Here is an 18,718-nt window from a genome sequence, read left to right on the forward strand (position 1 = left end):
GAAGTACGTAGGTGAGGTTCTATTAGAATGGGAAATACGGTATTCTTGCAATGCTACTGGTGCAGGAACGGGCATTGAACGTGGCGCAGCAAAACAGCCCTGCTGCATTGGTTTGGCGCACGCAATCTGCCCTCTCTTGTCGTCGCTCGTATTCTAATTCTCGTATTTAAGATGATGCCTCGAGTTTTAAGATCATGGGCACTGCCACCCCCTTGATCGATGGTCTCAATAATTTGCTCTTTGGAGGACTGTCGCTTTAAATCGTGTCTGGAAGTGTCCATTCAGTCACTACCGATTCCGAACACAAAACTTGAGACCCTTCATCTTGAAGTTTGAGATCTTACCTCGCCACCGTCAATCACTTACTTGACCTTTCCTGTCGTTATGATGTCAGAAAACATTGAAAAACATCCAGTGAGCAGTGCCAACAGCTACTTTACCCCCCGCAAAGCTCCCGACCGTGGCACTATTGGCAATGGCATCTCGGCCTCACTCTCCAAACTCGAGCACAGCCCTGCTGCCTCCATTCTTGCTTATTGCCTGAGCTCGATTAGTATGACTGTGGTCAACAAATACGTGGTTTCAGGGGTTGGCTGGAACTTGAATTTTCTCTACCTGGCTGTACAGTCGGTGGTCTGCACTATCACCGTCATGGCTTGCAAGAAAACCAGCTTGCTGGGGAACCTGACCCCTTTTGATTGGGGCAAGGCAAAAACATGCAAGTTATTCCATTCTGCCTGCTGAGAAGAAGATGTTGACTAATTAACTCAGGGTTCCCGATTTCCCTTCTTCTGGTTGGCATGATCTACACCTGCGTTAAAACCTTGCAATTCATATCAGTCCCAGTGTATACCATCCTCAAGAACCTGGCCATCATCGTCATAGCATATGGAGAGGTTTTCTTGTTTGGAAGCACTGTAAGTCCGCTAGCGTTGTTGGCTTTTGCACTGATGATCCTCAGCTCAGTTGTCGCTGGCTGGGCTGATATCCAGAGTGCCATCTCCGCGTCAGACCCTACCGCTCTTTCAACTCTAAACAGTGGCTACATCTGGATGGGATTGAATGTAATCTGCTCCGCTACCTACTCATTGGGGATGAACAAGGGAATCAAGATTACAGAGTTCAGTAACTGGGATGGTAGGTGGCTAGCCTCATCCTATAGTACATCACTGACTCGATCTAGTAATTTTCTACAACAACTTACTTTCCATTCCTATCCTGCTAGCTTCCTCATTGCTACTTGAGGGTTACTCCGCCCCGAATCTGGCAATAAACTTTCCAGTCGGGTCCCGCAATCACCTACTCATCGGCATGGTCTATTCTGGTATGGCAGCGCTCTTCATCTGCTATTCTACAGCTTGGTGCATTCGAAATACCTCCTCGACAACATATGCCATGACAGGCGCGTTGAATAAGCTTCCTCTGGCTATCAGTGGATTTGTGTTATTTTCAACTCCGGTCACCTGTGGTAATGTGTCTGCTATCGGTATTATGTTTCTTAGTGGCATAGTCTATGCTTTGGCAAAGATCAGACACGACCGATCAGCGAAGGAATCATCGCTGCCTATAGCTAACCAACCGGTCATGTCCGCTAATTCGCGGAGCGAGAAGAGAATGTAGACACAAAATCCAAGATGCACGATCTGCACACAGACATAGCAGGGCTTGAATCATGATTCGCAGTCTAACAAAAGAGAAATAATACAATTTTCTATATGACGCTGGGTCCTTGCGACCATGAACCTTGCCACAAAATATCTCGATGTCGATCTAAGAAGCCAGTGCGCGTGCAATAAGTGCGGTTAGCAATCATTCCTGAAACTCCTCAGCAATCTCTTCGAGTAGATCAAAAATCTTGTGGCGAAGCCGATGCTCCGCCTCCACAGCAATCCAACAAGTCAAAACAATGGCCTCTTCAGTAATATTTCCTGAATGCGAGCCTCCGGCATTCAAATTCTGGCTTTCTTTTCCCACTTCACCCATGTTCCAACAATGGGGCGCTTCTTGGTTCGCGACGATAGTGGTGCCACTGCCCTGTTTGAGCTGATCAGTCTCAGAAGCGGCTTCGGCGTAAGCTGCTGGATAAATGCGAAGCGTTCCAACGAGTGATTTCTTTTTGTTTGGAGGAACACCAGTCCTTTCGGATGGCCTGACGAATGCCCAGCGGTCCTTCTCGACTGTTGCAAGGACGCGCTTGTTTGAATCGACAAGCTGCGGGGACACATTTCGTTAGCATCATGCTACAAGTGAGTTAGGTCATATTTCGACATGGGGATATTACCTTCATATCATGCGATATGCCTTTCCAACGTCGTACGCCAGAAGGTAGAAACGTTCTCGTTCCCTTCCACCGATACTCTTCGCCTCCCAACTCCCATTTGAGCGTTCTCTTCAGAAAGCCAACTCTCCGCACACTCAGAGCCATAACAAAACCATTTACGTCTTTCTCATCCTCAAGTTCCTTTTTGGGGGGTTTTTCTTTCATTCGAAACCGCTTCCTGGTCCTTTGCTTGCGCTCGTAACTCTTCCTCTCCTTCACTCTCCTCTTATTCTCAAGAACCTCCTCGATGCCGTCTCCCAATTCGATCTGGAAAGAATTCCACATGCCGGTCCTCCGGATGCGAGCTATGGCCTTGCTCGTGGGCGTGTACTTGGGGTTATCTCCCCGATAGAAGACCGGTTTCCATGTGTTGGCATGCTTGTGTGGGACAGGGTTTTGAAGGAAATACTGGGCCTCCTCAGAACTTGACGGCGTGAATAAGTGCTTCCGACCGAATGCGATGCGCCGGTAAAGTTGCAGCGATTTTTGAGGCGGCGGCAGCGCAGGACAGAGGGTATCGTGTGGGTCGTTGGTGGGATCTAATGGAGAGGCTTGATCATTGCTGAATGCGGCCATTTTGTTGGTGTTCAATAGTTAAGTGATGTATTAGAGCAGGACAACATGTAATCCCCATCAACAGCGACGATATTTATCCTGCTCCGCCCGTGTCACCAGCACCGTCGTTTCGCTCGGGAAAAGCGAGAATACGAAATACGGATATTTGCACCCCTGATTTCAGCTTCAGCCGCTAATTAAGCATGGGGCACAAACTTGGAGCACGTGCTGTGAACTGCATGCAAAGATGAGGTTTTGACTGGACGAAGCATCCGTGACGCAAATTGCTGCTACGCCACACAACGCCAACCAAATGACATTCACGGGCTGAGTGGATTGTCTTACACCATGTTTCACAAGAGGCACTTTTCCATTAAGCTTACTGTCTTGATCGACAGCGCTATTTGTAATCGGTGAGTGAAATCTCGCTTGTTGCACATTCACGCGCCTGATCCCTGTAGCTTCTTGTCCTGCAAGATCTTGCGATCCTGTTCCTGCAGAGCAACTGTCTTTTTCGTGTACTTCCGCCGATCGATACTTGGAATCCAAAACGCAGCAATGCATCCGACAATGCCAAAAGCCATAGCGATCAGGTACGAAAGGTGTGCGCCGTCAAGATACGCAAGTTGATTGCCCCGTGTCGCGGCAGCCTGGACCTCTGCAGTGATACCGGGAACAGCAGCATATGCAGCGGGAGTATTGAGTCGAGCAGCTATGAGGAGTGCGGCTAGGTTCTCCTCATTGAAACCAAGCCCGCTGATCTCTTCCGGGACTCGGACGGGTAGAGAGGTTGCATAGCGGCCGTTGGTCACATTGCCAAAAATGGCGACAGCGATAGCACCGGCGATGAGGCGAGCTGTACCCGCAAGACCAGCAGCGGTTCCGCTTTGCAGAATGTTAATATTATTGCTGTAAATCGAGCAGGAGGCTGCGGGGGTTCAACTCACATGTCATTCTGGTCCACGATGCCAAAGCCAACTAGCACAAAGCAGTTCAGCATCACAAGCGCTGTGGTCATGGATACAATAACCGTCAGGACGATTGATTTGACCGGATTGTCGATTGTGGATGTTGATAGAGCTCCAACGCATCCTGTCTGAAGGGCGATGAAAAAGACAATTTGCCATCGTTGATGACCCAGTTTCTTACTGCCAAGAACCGCAAGGCCACCGACTAGAATGTTTGCTTATCAGAAAGAGCCCGTAGCAAGTCCAGGACATTGACACTCACGAATAGTTCCCAGAGGAACCACCTCGGCATAGAGCCCTTTCGAGATCTCATCCGTTGCGTAGAGAAGCTGAGACATTCTTGGCCAGAGTGTCGCGTTGGAGTAGTACTGCATGCCGACCACCGACATCACAACCATTGGCATGGTGAAGCTAGGGATATTAGTAGGAAGATAGAATGCTGGATGGGCAAAAGCTTACTGTCGAACCTGCTTGAAAAGGCGAGCTGGTAACAGAGGTTCCTGGATCTTCCCATATGCCTCGTAAAAGCCAAGAGCTACCAGAAGTAGCAGTCCGAGAATAATCGGGACAAGTGTGGCCGCGCTCGTCCAAGGATGGAGGGTTCCACCCCAGTTGACGCCAATGATGAAGAGAGTACAGCCGGTGATGAACATGCCCAAGCCAATCCAGTCAAATGACTTCAGCAAGTCCGTCTTAGTTCGAGCCGAGGTGCCGTGCTTGGTGCTGAAGGATGGTGGATGATAAAATGCATAGAGGAAGCCGGTGTTGAATACTTGAAAGGCAATCATCACGTAGTAGGCATTGCGCCATTGACCGGTATACTTGATGATGGCCCAAGAAATTATGGGCATTACTTGGGCAATGATTGACGATGCGTCGAATAAGCCAATGGTTACCATTCGCCACTCATTTGGCACGATCTCCTATCATCAAGTTAGCATTTACAACAAACCCCTGAAACTTTCATTCGATGCCGTACCTGCACAGCGCCAAACGCCATCTCCAACAGTCCAGCACCCGATCCGAAAATGGCACCAGACGCAATCATCTGGCCGATGCTCTGGCCGGTGGCGCCGACGATGGATCCGACGATGAGTGTTGCGGCACCGCAGATGAAGAACCAGCGACGCCCAAATATGTCCGATAATCGACCGCCAATTGTGACGAAAATGGCGCCGCCCAGGTTCCATGATATTGTTATCCACGTGTACGTGGTATCTGGGCCGAGCTCTGCATTGATGAAGCTTAGAATCGCTGGGGGGATGAGAAGAGTGAAGAGATAGGCATTATACGACATGGCCATTGACTACGCAAATCATCCCATATTAGTACCACTGCAATTTCGCAGACGGGTATACCAGGGCTGGGACTCACAGCGGCGGCCATGAAGCTCCTCCATGTCATGCCAACCTCTTCACCGGTATGCTGCAGGGCTGCCACAATATCATCTGGGCTACTGCCATCCTGCCCATCTTGATGAGTGTCAGGGCGATTGCTGTGGTGAGCGGCGGGTTCGATAAAATCAGTGTGCGTGACGCCAATTTTATCTTCACCTTCTGTAGCCATCTTTGTGTCTATTTGAAGAGCTTGAAAACAGATGAAACGAAGAATGAAAGGCAATAGTATTGTCAAAGGTGTGCCTCCTCACAGAACCAAATATGTTCTCTTTACGGTTTCCTAGGTGGCATCCGTATCTTAAAAATCACATGGTGATCGCTGTGGATAAAGGTAACCGTCATGCCGCCCTGCCTGAGAATTGCCTAACCATACCATGCAGACATTCGCCACCCCGCTTCATCGAACCGCAGGCACTCTGGCAAAACAAGTCCGCTGGGCTTTTTGGTCTTACTGGTTCCTTCAGGGCGACTTGTACTGGCATCGGGTCCTTGTTGATTCCCAACGCACTTATAGCCTGGGGTAGTGGGAATCAGAGCTATGAGGCAATAGTCGTAAATTGAGATAATGGTCCCCATCTTCTCTCGTAACCTGTGTATCCGGCAGTTTTGTTCTGTTTACAGGTGCCCATTGCGGGCACTATGATGTGATAGAGGTCAAATGAGACGACCCTGGGGGCTTTTTTGCAAGTCGTAGGATGATGAATCTGCGGGGTACAGATGAGTTGGTCAGCTTCGGCTTCGGCAAATCCTCAATAATTTTAGCTCGATGATAGGTCACTCTCACAAGGTAAAAGCGTGCAATTGCTTTTGGTGCATCTTCAAACCTCTAAGATTCCTGGCTGGATGACAGTACGTTGTACTGCGGGGGATGCTATGGCCCCATCCGCAACGGGACCGTTGATGCTTTACCAGGCCACCTCGTGCTGAGTGTGCCGGACTCTCATAGAGAGGGAATATAACCGTTATCTTCTTCCCTAGATCTTTCAAGTCTACGCTAGGGTACAAGCTATTTCGGTAGCTCGCACCATGGCGCGGAGCTTCAGGGACAGCCCGGTGACCTCAACGGCATCGCTGAGACCTGGTGATTAGTGTGCTTCACGAACTAAGGCCATCGCCAACGTTATGAATAATTATAGAATCACTAACCGCGATGAGAACCAGAAGTATGGAAATGATACAGCCTTAATCTGCCAATGCAACCCCCTAGGATTCGATTCATATGTACCTCTTCACCAGTTCAACGTGAAGGCACACACAGATAAAGCTGCAGGTTCACTTGGTGACGAAAATGGCTGGCAGCTTAGATCCATGTACACCCACCAAGAGCGTCAGTTTATCGAGCCAAACGCACGAAGGCGAGATCTATGACACCGCCTCATTCACTCGAAAAATGAGCTTCCGCATGATCCATGTGACGGTGTTTGCACTGTGTCTGCTTTGTCGGGATGCAGGTGCTGTTGTGAGCGGGTGTGTATTTCCGAAGCAAGGGGTCCAAGATGTACCCACCAGCCTCGGTTGGGTCGACCGCATATTGTATTCCAGTCCCATTAATAGCATTATTAAGTAGTTCAGGCCATCTAATCGGGAATGCTAAATTTTATGATGACGAGAAATTCCGCGCCACTCCTGCAGAGTAATGCTCTTGGTACACATAAACCACAGCAATGTGCAGACATAGAGTACATGCCTCGATGCTTCAAACGGGGATCAAGAACGCACACAATACAGTAACTTGGGAAATTTATTTTCATCGCTGCATTTGATAATATAGGTAAGCGTTTGGCCTAAGAACATAACCTTCACGCCGCGTAGATTGGTTTAGCTGGAGGGGAAGGTGAGACGGCGTATAGCTGTGTGGGAATGAGAAAGTTCATATGTGCAAATAGCAATACTCGGTATGTATTGTTTTTCTTTATAACCTTCTGGCCTGGTATAAACCCCGATGACCCCCGTCAACATTAATCAACCAGAACTCGAGCCGGTCGCCTCCTTGTCGCTATTTTGAGTTCGAGAGTCAAGGTCAGGTTCTTCAATTACAGGTGTGCCAGTCTTCAACCCCCGATAAACATTACGCAATTGTTGCCAGCCATCAATAATGGGGTAGAAACCCGCGATAAGCATCGTTATCCAGACCCAGATAATAGCCACGACGATCCAGGCCACGAAAAATCCCTTTCCAAACACATACTTGGAAGCGTACATGGGAAGAGGCCTAGTATCATAAGTTAGCTATTTTCGAAGGAACGTGGCGGTTGGAGGGAGACTTACCATAGAACCCAGTGCCCAAGAAATGTTGCCGCCGCCCAGACCGCCGCCAGTGTTCCCCAATTCTTTAGTCTTGCCTTGTCTGCAGTGTAGTTTGCAACCTTTTCCTCATGGGATACTGGCTCTTGGGAAGTCGCGGCTCCGGTCTGCTCAAATGCGAGACGTTCATTTCTGAGGTCCGCCCAGTTGTAATTGTCCGGCCTAATTAGAGAGATGATGATCGAGTAAACTCCTGGACTAAACGCAGACGCGACAGTTCCGTAAACACAAGGTAATGTCTGGCCAGTCGTGGCCACAGTGACGCCTCCGTACAGAGACGATGCGGACCCAATCCAGACAGCAATTCCAGTAGCCATTCCGAGCAATGGTGAGATCACAGCGGCGGCTTTGGACTGCTTCTTCCAAAGGATAGTGAAAACAGTAGGGAAAATACCAGGGCATGTTAAGACACCAAGCATATACAATGTCCAGCCGAGGTCGACGTTTCCATAGTACAGCGCGGTGGAAAATGCAGCTGAAAAGAGGCCAAAGAAGACAACTCCGATGTGACTCCACCGAATCGCATCGCTATCAGTCGCATTGCGGTTGAAGTACTGACGGTAGATGTCGAAGCTAATGATGGACGAGACTGAGATGACTTGGGCTGAGATGGTCGATGTCACAGCCATGAAGGTAATGAGAAGAACAGCTACTGCACCACCTTTACCTGCCAGGGCAATAGCTGCGTAGGGCAAGACGAGGCCATTTGAAATCTCAATCGTGTCCATTCGTCTAGGATACGTTGGGAAACGCTCGGTACCCTCCAAACCAAGTGCGGTAAAGCTCATCAGTGTTCCAAGACACCAGGGGATCGCGAAATACGCAATGCCGCCAACGATGTATCCTGGAACCACGGCCTGGGGAGCAGCACTGAAAGCCTTGGCGAAGAAGCCAGTGTCCATAATGACGAGACCGAAGTTGGCAAGGAGGTGGATGATGCCAAAAAGGATAGCCTGTTACATATTGAATGAGCATTAGAATTAGTTTAATTCGTTATGAGGGCCACTTACTCCTTTGCTGGTCATTGTCAAATATGAACCATCTTCATTACCCGCAACAGGATGCGCTTTTCCGGCCTCGACAATGAGATCAAAAAGACCAGCGGGGGACCCGATTTCTGGGACGGTGAAGGTCTTGATGGTGAAGAAGCAAATGATGATGGTGATGACGAAAGTATGGAAGTAATCTGTGAGGAAGGTGGCCTTGATGCCTCCAACGAAGGTGTATATAACCACTCCGACAGGGAGCAAGAATGTCGCAGCAATAATATGCATACCAGTTCTGTCTTGTTATTAGTCCATGGCAATTAAGATCGATGTATGACTTGTACTCACAGGGCGGTGATAGCGGCACTGGCACCCAGCAACATATTGGCAACGGCAATGATATTATTGATGAGGCAAAGTCCAATCCAGACAATGTGACCGGTTGTTCCATATCGGATCCGGACAATCTCAAGGAGAGTGTGCGCTTCTGGAACCCTCATCTTGCACGCAATGCCCAAAAGTGAGAAGAAAACAATCATGGGTGAGCAACTACCGATACATGTGAGCCATTGAGTTGCTTTGTTTCTTTCTCGCACGGGATGCTTACCCTGCTGCGAACCAAAACGGCCCAGCGACACCAAAGTTGTAGCCCACAAGAGTGCTTCCAAGCATGGCAGTACTCCATAGCCATGATGAGATGACGGCAGAGGCGGTAAGGCCAGTTCCAACACTTCTGTTTGCTGTCATGAACATTTCTGTGGTTTTGTTGTCCTCGCCAACTGTCTTCTTTAGGACACGGGTCGCAAAGATCATGATGAACGCGATCAAGAAGCCAATGGCAACAACGACGGCATAGCCGGCGGCCTGGGGGAGCGGTGGCTCGATGGAGCCATCGGCCCTTTTGTCTATCAACATGGCTGAACGTTTCAATGTCAAGTAGGAGCTCCGGTTGAGATTTAGAGAAGCACTGTCCAATTGCAATTTCTCCCTTTACAAGGCCTTTTTTCAGGCAGCGGGATGGTGTTTCTGGTTACCGGGTTGGTAGAACGGCCGGGAAAAAAGGGAGTGATCAGAATGGCGCTCAGCCGTGTATTCTGAAATTGAAGAACAGCGGAGACTCGAGGAACCGAATTATGTCAACCATCCGTACAATTCTGGGACGGGGTGCCAAGGGCCCCATTTATCGTTATCACGAATCTGGTCAAGCACGCAATATGTGTGTGTGTATCGCGCAAGTTTCGACACCCCGACCTGACAGGCCCAATCAGTATCACGCCATCGGTAACTATACAATCACAATGGAGCCAGCAGAGGACTTATCACTTAGCGTCAACTAGCGTCTCTAAAGACTGCAATACTTCATTGTACTTGTTGAAAGCCGTCTTGAGCATTTCATATTATCTCGCGTACGAAGTAGTCCTGATCTGGTGCTGCCTCTGAGTAGGTAGTAGCGTAGCTGCATGAGTCCAGGGCCGATGGATGCTGTAGAGGCGCCTTTTCTACCCCCCACGCGGTTAGAGTTGCCACTAACTTTCAACTAATAAGATGTAAACAGGGATGCAGTATTCATTTCTTGGTTCAAAGGCAGTTTTAGTGCCAACTGGAGCACGTTTATCTGGAAATCACGGCACATCTCCGTCCGCTGCTGAGAGAGAGCTTTTATCTTCCAGACATAAATGCACCTTCTTTCAAATCGCTCGACATAGAAGCTCTCGGTGACGCAATCCAAACAGGGCTGTTCAACTAACCCAACTCGACTTCTTGACCCGCATTCGCGGTGGCACTAGTGATGCAGTTCGCCTTTTGGCATCCTGAAACCTCAGCCAAAGTATTCAACCGACGGCAGAGACTTCAGTAAGATGAACTGGCCTTGATATAATTATTGAATAATCAACATATTCATAGTCTTCAAAATATTGTTAAAATCAATGAACGTAATATTTAGGGTTCATTTCATCTTAGGCTTCAGGCCGTATTTAATATCGTTACTCGAAAACTGTGACCCCTCTGCGTCCAAGTAGTTTGAGCCCCGAATTTTCTCAGTACTAAGTGCATTGTTCTAGGCTCTCACCAGATTCTAGATTGAAGACCCATGTCGCTTGTTGTGGCTGGCGCCTCGCTGTTAGCCACCAGGTTGACCGATGCCTAAACATGTCGACGATCCCAATGATCGGACGAAGCTAGCCTGGGCTGAAGCCGGACTATGCCCTATGCTTCTTACCGACGGCTGGAAAGTGACGCAACACAACGCACCTAAAGGTTTACCACGCTTGCTGAACGTACAAGAAGATGCCTGGAGGCAGCTCTCATGACGCTTACCATCAATTATCGCGGACCAATACATCTTGGGCTATGTACCACGGAGTGGTTGATTACGTTCAGCGGCATCATAGCCCTTGCCGGCACCCACTCGTGTCGTCATTGTGTACGACTTCTTGGATGCCGCGTGGGCAACGAGACACAAGTACACTCGCTGCCGGCAGTCACAGGTTGCACAGTTCTAATTCAGCTGAGAAGGTAATGCCATTCATTGAAAACACAAAGGGATATCAGTTTACATGAAGCAAGGGCATGAACGCTCTCTTAACCACAAGTCACACATGCCCTTGGCGGTGCCGAATAAAATTGAGGGAGAAGGTGTAAATATCCGATCAAGAAGCGAAAACAGATGAAAGGACCTATCAAGTCTACCAAGCTTGGACGCCCCCATTTCGACAGACAACCTTGCCGACATCCGCGTCTCTCTCCCCCTCAATCACCTGGCGCATCAGGTTCCCTCCAATCGACGGATCGCCCGCTCCCATCTTCTCCAAGCGGCTCTTGCTCCCACCGAGGTTCGTGGCCAATAAACCCGGGTTGATGCACCAAACCTTGACATTGTCGTCTTTGAGGATCGTCTGCCATGTCACCATGACCATGTTGAGGGCGACCTTGGCGCACCGATAGCCCTGGGCAAGCCAGAAACTTCCAATTCCCTTGGGCCACCCAGGCCCGAATGCGGACGCCTTGTCGTCGTACTCGGCCTCTTTGGCTAGGCTAGACCTGCCAGAGGTGTTGAAGAGAAGCCGGGGAGCCGACGACTTGACAAGCAGGGGGGCAAACGTGTAGGTGACGACTTGTGTCCCTGCCACGTTGACGTTGTATGTTTCGTTGAAAATCTTACGAAAGTTCTTGCCGTCATTCTCAAAGTGGTCGTCAAAGCACACACCTAACAATGGAAATTCGTGATCAGCATAGGGATGAATAGTTAGCATGGCCAGCTTACCCGCATTGTTAACGAGAACATCGACACGTCCAAACTTGTCCCGAACCATTTCGAAAGCTCGCTGGATCGAATCATCATCCGAAATGTCAATCTCCACTGGCTCAACGATGCTGTGGCTATTGTCTGTTTCCTCAGCAAGTTTTGCAATGGCTGCATTGCCTTTCAGCAAGGAGCGGCAGCCGAGGAGAATGTGGTAGGGCTTAGGAGACTGGAGGAGGCTCTTGACCGCCGCATATCCGATACCAGTATTGGCTCCAGTGATGAAGACGATTTCTTTGGTCGCCGGGATGGTCATGATGAAGCGTTGAATGAGATCAAGGTAGCTGATATCGTGGAAGGAAGAGTGCTGGTTTGCTCTTGATTCCCCGAGGTCTTTTGGTCCTTAAATACATGAATATAGAAAACCTTATTCATTGTATGTCCACGTGGATAAATCACATGCGCATGATACCTTATTTCGTCCATCACCACCTGGTCGGCAAATTCAGGGCCGCGATAGTCCGAATGACGTAAAAGTCGCATCACAGTGCTCCAATGCGACATACATTAAATAGATGCTTATCTGCTGCGGCTGAAGCTACGTGTCTATCGTCTGATCGACACTAACGGGATAATGAATCGCACCTAATGGAAACAATTTATGAACCCCGAAGATAGCCAGTCTTGAATTATGATGCCCGGAGATAAGGAGATGTTGGGCGTGGAGATATCGCCTCCGTTCCGACTGGCTCCACGGAGTGAACTTTGGACGCCCGTAGTTGATACACAGGTGCATATACGAGCGGCGGGTTTATGTGGGTGAGATATCCGATTATCAAGCACTGGCTCAGCTACGATGTGCGTTGGATGCAGCCCTATCGCATTCGAGCAAGTATAGCGCAAGTGCCGGAGGTGGATATTGAGGCAAACCCGAAGCTGAGACCCGAAGCCCGAGCGGCGCACACTTCCCATGCCGTGTATCCTGGTGTTTCTTTTGAAATCTCATGATCTAATTGAGCATCCTACGCATCATGTCACCTCTCAAATCCCGGAGGTGGATGTTCAACGCCAAGTCCGTAGCTGAAGCCCGAAGGCCGAAACCCAAAACACTGCCCACATGTAGTACAACATCTCATTTCGTATTAAATCCCCGTACAGAACCCAACCCAATTAGTTCTACTTCCGGTTTCAGGTCTGCAGATCTATTTTAGAGGATCGATGCAAGCCCAACAGCGCGGGTCAGCCAAGGCTCTCGAACTCGTTGGGGAGCTCACGTTGCGCGACCCAGGCCAGTATCCCCTGTGCAAAGAGCTCTGGGAGCTGCAGATTCCAGGGATGAAAGGCCTTCTTTACGACCACGGCTTTGCTCTCCGAACATCCAGCCCGGAGCGCGGCGCCCTGTAGTTGTGTTGCCCCAACATCATCCATTCGTCCACCGGCCACCACCAACGTTCGTACGGCCACTTTCTCCATCCCGTCAATTTGCACATGACCCAGGCTGGTAAATACCTCGACCGTCACCTCAGATGAGTGGTTTGCTGTCATATCTCGCCTCAATTCCTCTGGGACGGTCAAGCCTTGAGCTGACCATGCCATCTCGTCCAGCCACGCACCCAGCCTCTGGAGTAACCCCGTATGCATAATCGTGTTCATCGCTCCCAGCACCTGCGGGTGTTTTGCGGCCCACATTCGAAATCCCGAGAAGGGCGCAGCACCCGTGGCGAAGGCTGAACGTACGACGTGTGGATGCGTGCGAGCGAGTTCGACCGTCACAAACCCGCCCATCGACAGTCCAACAACATGCGCAGTGCCTCCATGGGCCTTTGCCTTGATCAGAACAGCAACGTGCTCAGCTTGGTCTGGGATTGTCGCCGGTCTGATGTGAGATGATGCGGAATGCCCGCACATGTCGACGGCGAGCACATGGTACGATGTGAGAAATGGCCAGACGAGCATCCATTCCCTATGCGATGTGCCCAGTCCATGCAGCATGACAATGGTCTCGTCGGCAGATTCATTCAGCGACAGACACCACAGCTGCTTGTGTGGGGCGTCGCTATTCGGTGTGATTGTTGTCTCGTCCATAGCTGCGAATTTCAATCTGTACTCCGTCAGCGTGAGAATATTAATTGATTGGAATTAAACATGCAATCAAGTTCCGCTCGGTAATAAACTGATGAAGATGGTAAAGGCGATGCAGTGCCCGGCCAATTGATCAGCCATCAAGCTACGGAGTACGTAGGTACGTGATAATAAGTACTCCTTGCCCCCGCCCTCCCAAGTGATCTTTGATTTAAGTGGCAGCCTGGTGAATTAGGCAACCATTTCTTAAGATTAGATGCGAAATCACTCGTAATAAGCCCGTAACAAAGCCCCTTGTTTTTCTATTGACAGCTGTCAAGGGTTTATCAAAATATCCAAGTAATGATGCGGAGTGGTGCTGTTGTAATAAAGAGTTACATGTGCTACATGCTCGAAAGGAGCACACTTTATTTCTCGATAAAGCACACACTCTCATTATATATGCCGCCGTATCTACATCATTTCTATCTATTTACGTTCGACCAAGTTGACAAAACGTGATAGATGTACCTCCAAGCCCACTACGCCTTTTGGCCCTCTCCTAGAACTCTCTGGCCGAGCTTCAAAATTTCCTCGTTGCGCAGTGTGTCTTTCTCAGCCCCAAAAAGCGCCATATTTATCAAGGCAGCTGCGATCTCATCTAGACCGATGACTGGGAGGCCGATAACAGTGCCACCAATAGCCCGTACAGTCCTGGTGAGTAGATTACCCCCGCCAGTCGCGTTGATCAGCCCAGGTTTGATGATGAATGATTCAACGCGACCTTCAGATTCTTTTGCGTAGTTGAGGACTTTGGACTCTGTCTCTCCCTATAACCCATTTATCAGTCAACTGTGCAAAATACGATCAGATGTTAAAGGCGGAAAAAGAGCTTACCCTCATCAAAGAGTATTCGCCGAGAATCAAGGGTTTCTTATTGGGATCCCGTTCTGCTCTGTCACCACTTGTGTAAATAAACCGCATTGGTCCAGCCGATCTGTCACCTGAGAGATGTGACAATGTCTCTATTCCTGTCACCGTGTAGTCAAGGCAGACCTTGCGCACCTCGTCCCAAGGCCTTGTCTTTGACTTTGATGGAGTTATGGCAATCAACCTGTGGCGGTGTTCAGTTTATCGAAAATATTTCTCCCAAGTTTAGATTCGTATTTAGATGGCAATGGTTGACGAGATTCGAACCAAGAGAATGCGTGACACGTACCAGATAACGGCATCAGCGCCTGTTAAGTCCCCCTTGATGCTCTCGGGGTAATTGCTGAAATCATCACAGACGACAGATTTGAACTTGGTGGTGTCGGCATCGGAGGCTACATTCGGAGGGATTGAAGTTGCCCGGCGTGCCAGCGCCACGAGTGAGGTAATTTGCTTGTTGGATAGAGCCTGGCGGATGACCTCCGTCGCCACGTAGCCCGTAGCGCCAGCAACAATTACCTTCATGGTAAACAGCAGACGAAGTAGTAGATGGAGATGAGAACCGAGACGTGTATATGGAATCCAGCAATCCTTTGTGCGCAGTATCGAGCTCGGAAGCTCGGACGCAGGAGATGCAAGGTGGAAATGAAACTCCACCTCGTGGATCAGTTGCCTGGAAGGATCAGTGGCATCACAGCGTGGTGCCAATTTACCGTTGCATTTGGCGTTTGCGTCTCAGAGTACTCCACTCATCCTTTTCAAATCTCCAATCCTTATGAGGAATGGGATGAAGGCCGCGTCAGATGACGTTTGATGATACACCACTCGGCTAGTGCTTACTGAGACCAACTGGGCTTAGTCGGGATGTAGGGGACGATGGAGGATGCCTTCCGAAGCCTCCGTTCGCCGTTGTATATTTATTTACAGTGATGAGGTGCTACAGAAGAACTAAGTAGATACCGTAAATGTCATGTTTCAATGCTAGGTTATTTCTCATCCATTTACCTCTGACTTCTTGATCGCATCATGAATGCCTTTGTAGCTCATGTTGAAATCCATCCTCGAAAATCTCTCATCAATCGACCTTGGTTTTTGGTATTCGGATGCTGTCAATTTTCTCAAGCACAGCAGGCACTTCATCGCGGGTGACATTGGAAGCAAGACGCCAAAAGCTCTCTCCATTCTCGACGGAATCATTACCTCCTTGGCCCTGTAGTACTGACATGGCATGCGCTGCATCACCGACGAGTAGAGTCCGTTTTTTCGTGGATGTAGGCAAGGGGTCAACGACAGCGTGCAAGTTTGGATGGGATTCAGGTTGAAGAGGACTTCTTTTAAAGCCGGCCCTCCGGCCTTATTGAACCTGGCACGAACAACTCGTACACGGTGATTCGTAGGCCTGTTTGTTCCGTGAGCCCAAAATGAGGTAACATGAGAGGCAAATTCGACTAAAGAAGGACCTATATCCGAGTATCCGGCTGTTTCTTTAATTTCCACGATTTTATTGGATGTGATGCGGGGTCTTCAATATCGGTCTACCTATACTGCCAGGGTTGCGATGTATTGGATACTTGTGTTTGGAAATCTAGCCTGTACTACAGTGAGCCGGTAGATTCATCTCGGCCGAATGGCCCAAGGAATTGAGCGAGTGGCAATTAATCGAATGAATATGCCGACTAAAATATCCAGTTTGAGATTGCATGGGACAGGTCAAAAGGCGCGTTTTCACATTGCTCACGTAATTATTAAATTCCATCACTTCTTCAGAATAGCGGCTTCTTGCTCCGAGTAGAGCCGAGCTTTAAAGTGTGTAACAAATGGAACCTGTTCTATGCTACCGACGAAACTCGATTATAATGTTAAGTTTAAACCGAACTACTGCCTCAAAATTGAAAATATACCATATCGCTCGCCAATAGCCTCTTACGCCTTCTTTGCCGCCAGTCGCTTTTCGGCCACCTTGTGGATGTTCTCAACAATCTGGGCGAGCTTCTGGCTATCAGCCTTGAGTTCGGGCATATCGTCGGCAATCTTGGCCACCATCCTGCTGACAACATTAAGCAGAGCACCTGTAGAATCGTAAGCATCATTTCATGGAGGTTATCAGTGTCAACGTACGATCATCCGACCGCTTAGTCGCGGGGGTATCAGAAACGACGGACTCGGAGATGTCGCGCTCCTCGAAGACGTCGTCGCGCTTGGCGGGGGTACAGATGCAGTTCTGTCCCTTCACAACGCTGATGAGGGCATTGACATCAATCTTCTTGCCCTTGGTCGCAGCACTGATCAGAGCATTGTTCAAGAGGCTGATATTGGCAAAACCACCCAGGGACGTAGTCAGATCGCCCAGGAGACCAGAGTTACTTCCACCTTGGCTCCCCTGGGTTGATCCAATGCTGCCGGAGCCACCAACCATAACAGTTCCCACGGCGCCAAGACTGCCAAGGTTACCCAGGTTTCCAGGAGTGCGTGAGCCGCCCTTGCCTCCGTCCAAGAGCGTTGTAGCCGTGTTGCCCGCATTGTTGACGGCCGTTCCTAGGCTGGTTCCCAGGTTGCCTGCTGTCGACCCGAGGTTTCCAGCTGTGTTTCCGAGGTTGCCGGCGGTAGTTCCCAAGCTTCCTGCTGCACTTCCGATAGTACCAGCTGCATTTCCCAGGCTGCCCGAGCCATCTTTGCCTCCATCCAAGAGCGTGGTCGCAGTGTTGCCCGCGTTGTTGGCAGCCGTTCCTAGGCTAGTTCCCAAGCTGCCTGCGCCACCCTTACCTCCGTTCAATAGATCAGTAGCTGTGTTACCCAGGTTGTTCACTGCAGTTCCCAGGCTGCCAGCTGTATTTCCGAGGTTTCCGGCGGTGCTTCCCAAGTTTCCTGCTGCACTTCCGATAGTGCCAGTTGCAGTTCCCAGGTTGCCCGAGCCGCCTTTGCCTCCATTCAAGAGATTGGTAGCCGTGTTACCCAGGTTGTTCGCTGCAGTTCCCAAGCTACCCGCTGTGTTTCCAAGATTGCCAGCGGTGTTTCCGAGGTTACCGGCGGTGGTTCCCAAGTTTCCTGCTGTGGTTCCGAGGCTGCCAGCTGCAGTTCCCAAGCCACCGGCAGTGTTTCCTATCGCGCTATTCACAGCACCACCCAACCCGCTCTGAGCGAGGCCGTTCAGTGTAGTGGACAACCCATCGATGATCTGACCCTGGTTGGCTTTCACACCTCCTCCTAGCAGGCCTCCCAGCAGCCCAGTGAGTAGACCACCGACGCCATTCAACAGGCCGCCTGTGACACCGGTTACAGCTACACCGACACCATTTAGAGTACCAGTCAGGGCACCGAGAAGCTGGTCGCTATTAATGTCAGTGCCGGCGGAAACGACCTTTCCGCCGGTACCAATGCTGCCAACGCCAGCTAGAAGGCCATCCAGGAGGTCGCCGACAGTATTGAGAATTCCGCAGAGGATGGCGCCAGTCTTATGAACCGCTTCCTCTCGCGCGGCAATGCTTGTTCCATCCCGCCTCTGATAAATGGCACTGAGATGGAAAGCCGACCGCCCAGCCTGCGCGAGCTCCGAGGGAAGCAAACTACCTGTCTCCTAAATGTTATGCCGTGTCAGTAGAATATCATTTAGGAAACATGGAAAGAGCTTGATTCTTCACGACATAATGAAGGGAGAATCGGAATCCAAGGTTGGAGGACTTTGGATTGGCAAAACATACCGTTGCCTTAACTGCGGTACCTTGAAGAACGGCATCCAGGACAGTGGCTTGGTCTCGAGCTTCCAAGGCCGCATAAGTGTTCCCAGCAGGAGCAGCGATAGTGTTGCTGAGAAGGAGGGCGAGCATAAGAGAGATGGACTTCATTTTGTCGGATAAAGGGTTGAAAGATATGTTGATCAAAGAAGATTGGAAAAAAAGGTGTAAGGAGTGTATGAAGGAGTGTGTGTGAAAGAGTGTTGAGAAGCTGATGATGCT

The 18,718-nt window shown here is 49.8% G+C and overlaps 8 protein-coding genes across 8 annotated transcripts; 1 reads left to right on the forward strand and 7 right to left on the reverse strand.

The window, feature by feature from the left end:
* Positions 1 to 387: 387 nt before the first annotated feature.
* Positions 388 to 1,694, forward strand: BGZ61DRAFT_548310 (uncharacterized protein; the record flags this gene model as incomplete). The annotated part of the gene is given in 4 exon segments (XM_046255391.1): positions 388 to 722; positions 752 to 753; positions 772 to 1,137; positions 1,184 to 1,694. The coding sequence occupies 4 exon segments, from the start codon at positions 388 to 390 to the stop codon at positions 1,618 to 1,620; spliced, it is 1,140 nt and encodes a 379-aa protein (XP_046102877.1). The 3' UTR covers positions 1,621 to 1,694.
* A 115-nt stretch (positions 1,695 to 1,809) lies between these two features.
* BGZ61DRAFT_355786 (uncharacterized protein) lies at positions 1,810 to 2,896 on the reverse strand (the record flags this gene model as incomplete). Its single annotated transcript, XM_046240740.1, has 2 exons — positions 1,810 to 2,211; positions 2,282 to 2,896. 2 exons carry the CDS (start codon positions 2,894 to 2,896, stop codon positions 1,810 to 1,812), a joined length of 1,017 nt encoding a protein of 338 aa, XP_046102878.1.
* A 419-nt stretch (positions 2,897 to 3,315) lies between these two features.
* On the reverse strand, positions 3,316 to 5,149 carry BGZ61DRAFT_355546 (fungal trichothecene efflux pump; the record flags this gene model as incomplete). The annotated part of the gene is made up of 5 exons (XM_046240711.1): positions 3,316 to 3,760; positions 3,823 to 4,048; positions 4,106 to 4,254; positions 4,303 to 4,766; positions 4,823 to 5,149. Coding segments are annotated over 5 exons (1,611 nt in total), but the record flags the coding sequence as incomplete, so codon positions are not given.
* A 2,003-nt stretch (positions 5,150 to 7,152) lies between these two features.
* BGZ61DRAFT_495153 (Sodium:solute symporter family-domain-containing protein) lies at positions 7,153 to 9,445 on the reverse strand (the record flags this gene model as incomplete). Its single annotated transcript, XM_046250841.1, has 6 exons — positions 7,153 to 7,236; positions 7,278 to 7,452; positions 7,509 to 8,497; positions 8,555 to 8,825; positions 8,879 to 9,079; positions 9,138 to 9,445. 6 exons carry the CDS (start codon positions 9,443 to 9,445, stop codon positions 7,153 to 7,155), a joined length of 2,028 nt encoding a protein of 675 aa, XP_046102880.1.
* Positions 9,446 to 11,036: 1,591 nt separating this feature from the next.
* BGZ61DRAFT_52901 (uncharacterized protein) lies at positions 11,037 to 12,215 on the reverse strand. Its single transcript, XM_046253340.1, has 2 exons — positions 11,796 to 12,215; positions 11,037 to 11,738 (listed from the first exon to the last, which is right to left on the reverse strand). Exons 1-2 carry the CDS (start codon positions 12,088 to 12,090, stop codon positions 11,218 to 11,220), a joined length of 816 nt encoding a protein of 271 aa, XP_046102881.1. The 5' UTR covers positions 12,091 to 12,215; the 3' UTR covers positions 11,037 to 11,217.
* A 661-nt stretch (positions 12,216 to 12,876) lies between these two features.
* On the reverse strand, positions 12,877 to 14,008 carry BGZ61DRAFT_454550 (Alpha/Beta hydrolase protein). Its single transcript, XM_046246245.1, has one exon. The coding sequence runs from the start codon at positions 13,857 to 13,859 to the stop codon at positions 13,014 to 13,016; it is 846 nt and encodes a 281-aa protein (XP_046102882.1). The 5' UTR covers positions 13,860 to 14,008; the 3' UTR covers positions 12,877 to 13,013.
* Positions 14,009 to 14,279: 271 nt separating this feature from the next.
* Positions 14,280 to 15,395, reverse strand: BGZ61DRAFT_589646 (putative nucleoside-diphosphate-sugar epimerase). The gene is made up of 3 exons (XM_046256589.1): positions 15,055 to 15,395; positions 14,733 to 14,949; positions 14,280 to 14,665 (listed from the first exon to the last, which is right to left on the reverse strand). The coding sequence occupies exons 1-3, from the start codon at positions 15,288 to 15,290 to the stop codon at positions 14,378 to 14,380; spliced, it is 741 nt and encodes a 246-aa protein (XP_046102883.1). The 5' UTR covers positions 15,291 to 15,395; the 3' UTR covers positions 14,280 to 14,377.
* Positions 15,396 to 16,688: 1,293 nt separating this feature from the next.
* On the reverse strand, positions 16,689 to 18,607 carry BGZ61DRAFT_548322 (uncharacterized protein; the record flags this gene model as incomplete). The annotated part of the gene is made up of 3 exons (XM_046255392.1): positions 16,689 to 16,834; positions 16,884 to 18,339; positions 18,464 to 18,607. 3 exons carry the CDS (start codon positions 18,605 to 18,607, stop codon positions 16,689 to 16,691), a joined length of 1,746 nt encoding a protein of 581 aa, XP_046102884.1.
* Between the last annotated feature and the right edge of the window lie 111 nt (positions 18,608 to 18,718).

Source organism: Ilyonectria robusta, assembly GCF_021365365.1.
Source record: "Ilyonectria robusta strain PMI_751 chromosome Unknown BGZ61scaffold_13, whole genome shotgun sequence".
Classification (NCBI taxonomy): domain Eukaryota; kingdom Fungi; phylum Ascomycota; class Sordariomycetes; order Hypocreales; family Nectriaceae; genus Ilyonectria; species Ilyonectria robusta.

Coding starts and splice junctions, on each gene's coding strand:
- BGZ61DRAFT_52901 (XM_046253340.1), bottom strand. CDS start 12,090: ATGACCATCCCGGCGACCAAAGAAATCGTCTTCATCACTGGAGCCAAT. Junction 11,739..11,795: donor TGTTCTCGTTAACAATGCGG/GTAAGCTGGCCA, acceptor TTCCATTGTTAG/GTGTGTGCTTTGACGACCAC.
- BGZ61DRAFT_454550 (XM_046246245.1), bottom strand. CDS start 13,859: ATGGACGAGACAACAATCACACCGAATAGCGACGCCCCACACAAGCAG.
- BGZ61DRAFT_589646 (XM_046256589.1), bottom strand. CDS start 15,290: ATGAAGGTAATTGTTGCTGGCGCTACGGGCTACGTGGCGACGGAGGTC. Junction 14,950..15,054: donor GGCGCTGATGCCGTTATCTG/GTACGTGTCACG, acceptor ACACCGCCACAG/GTTGATTGCCATAACTCCAT. Junction 14,666..14,732: donor GCGAATACTCTTTGATGAGG/GTAAGCTCTTTT, acceptor AATGGGTTATAG/GGAGAGACAGAGTCCAAAGT.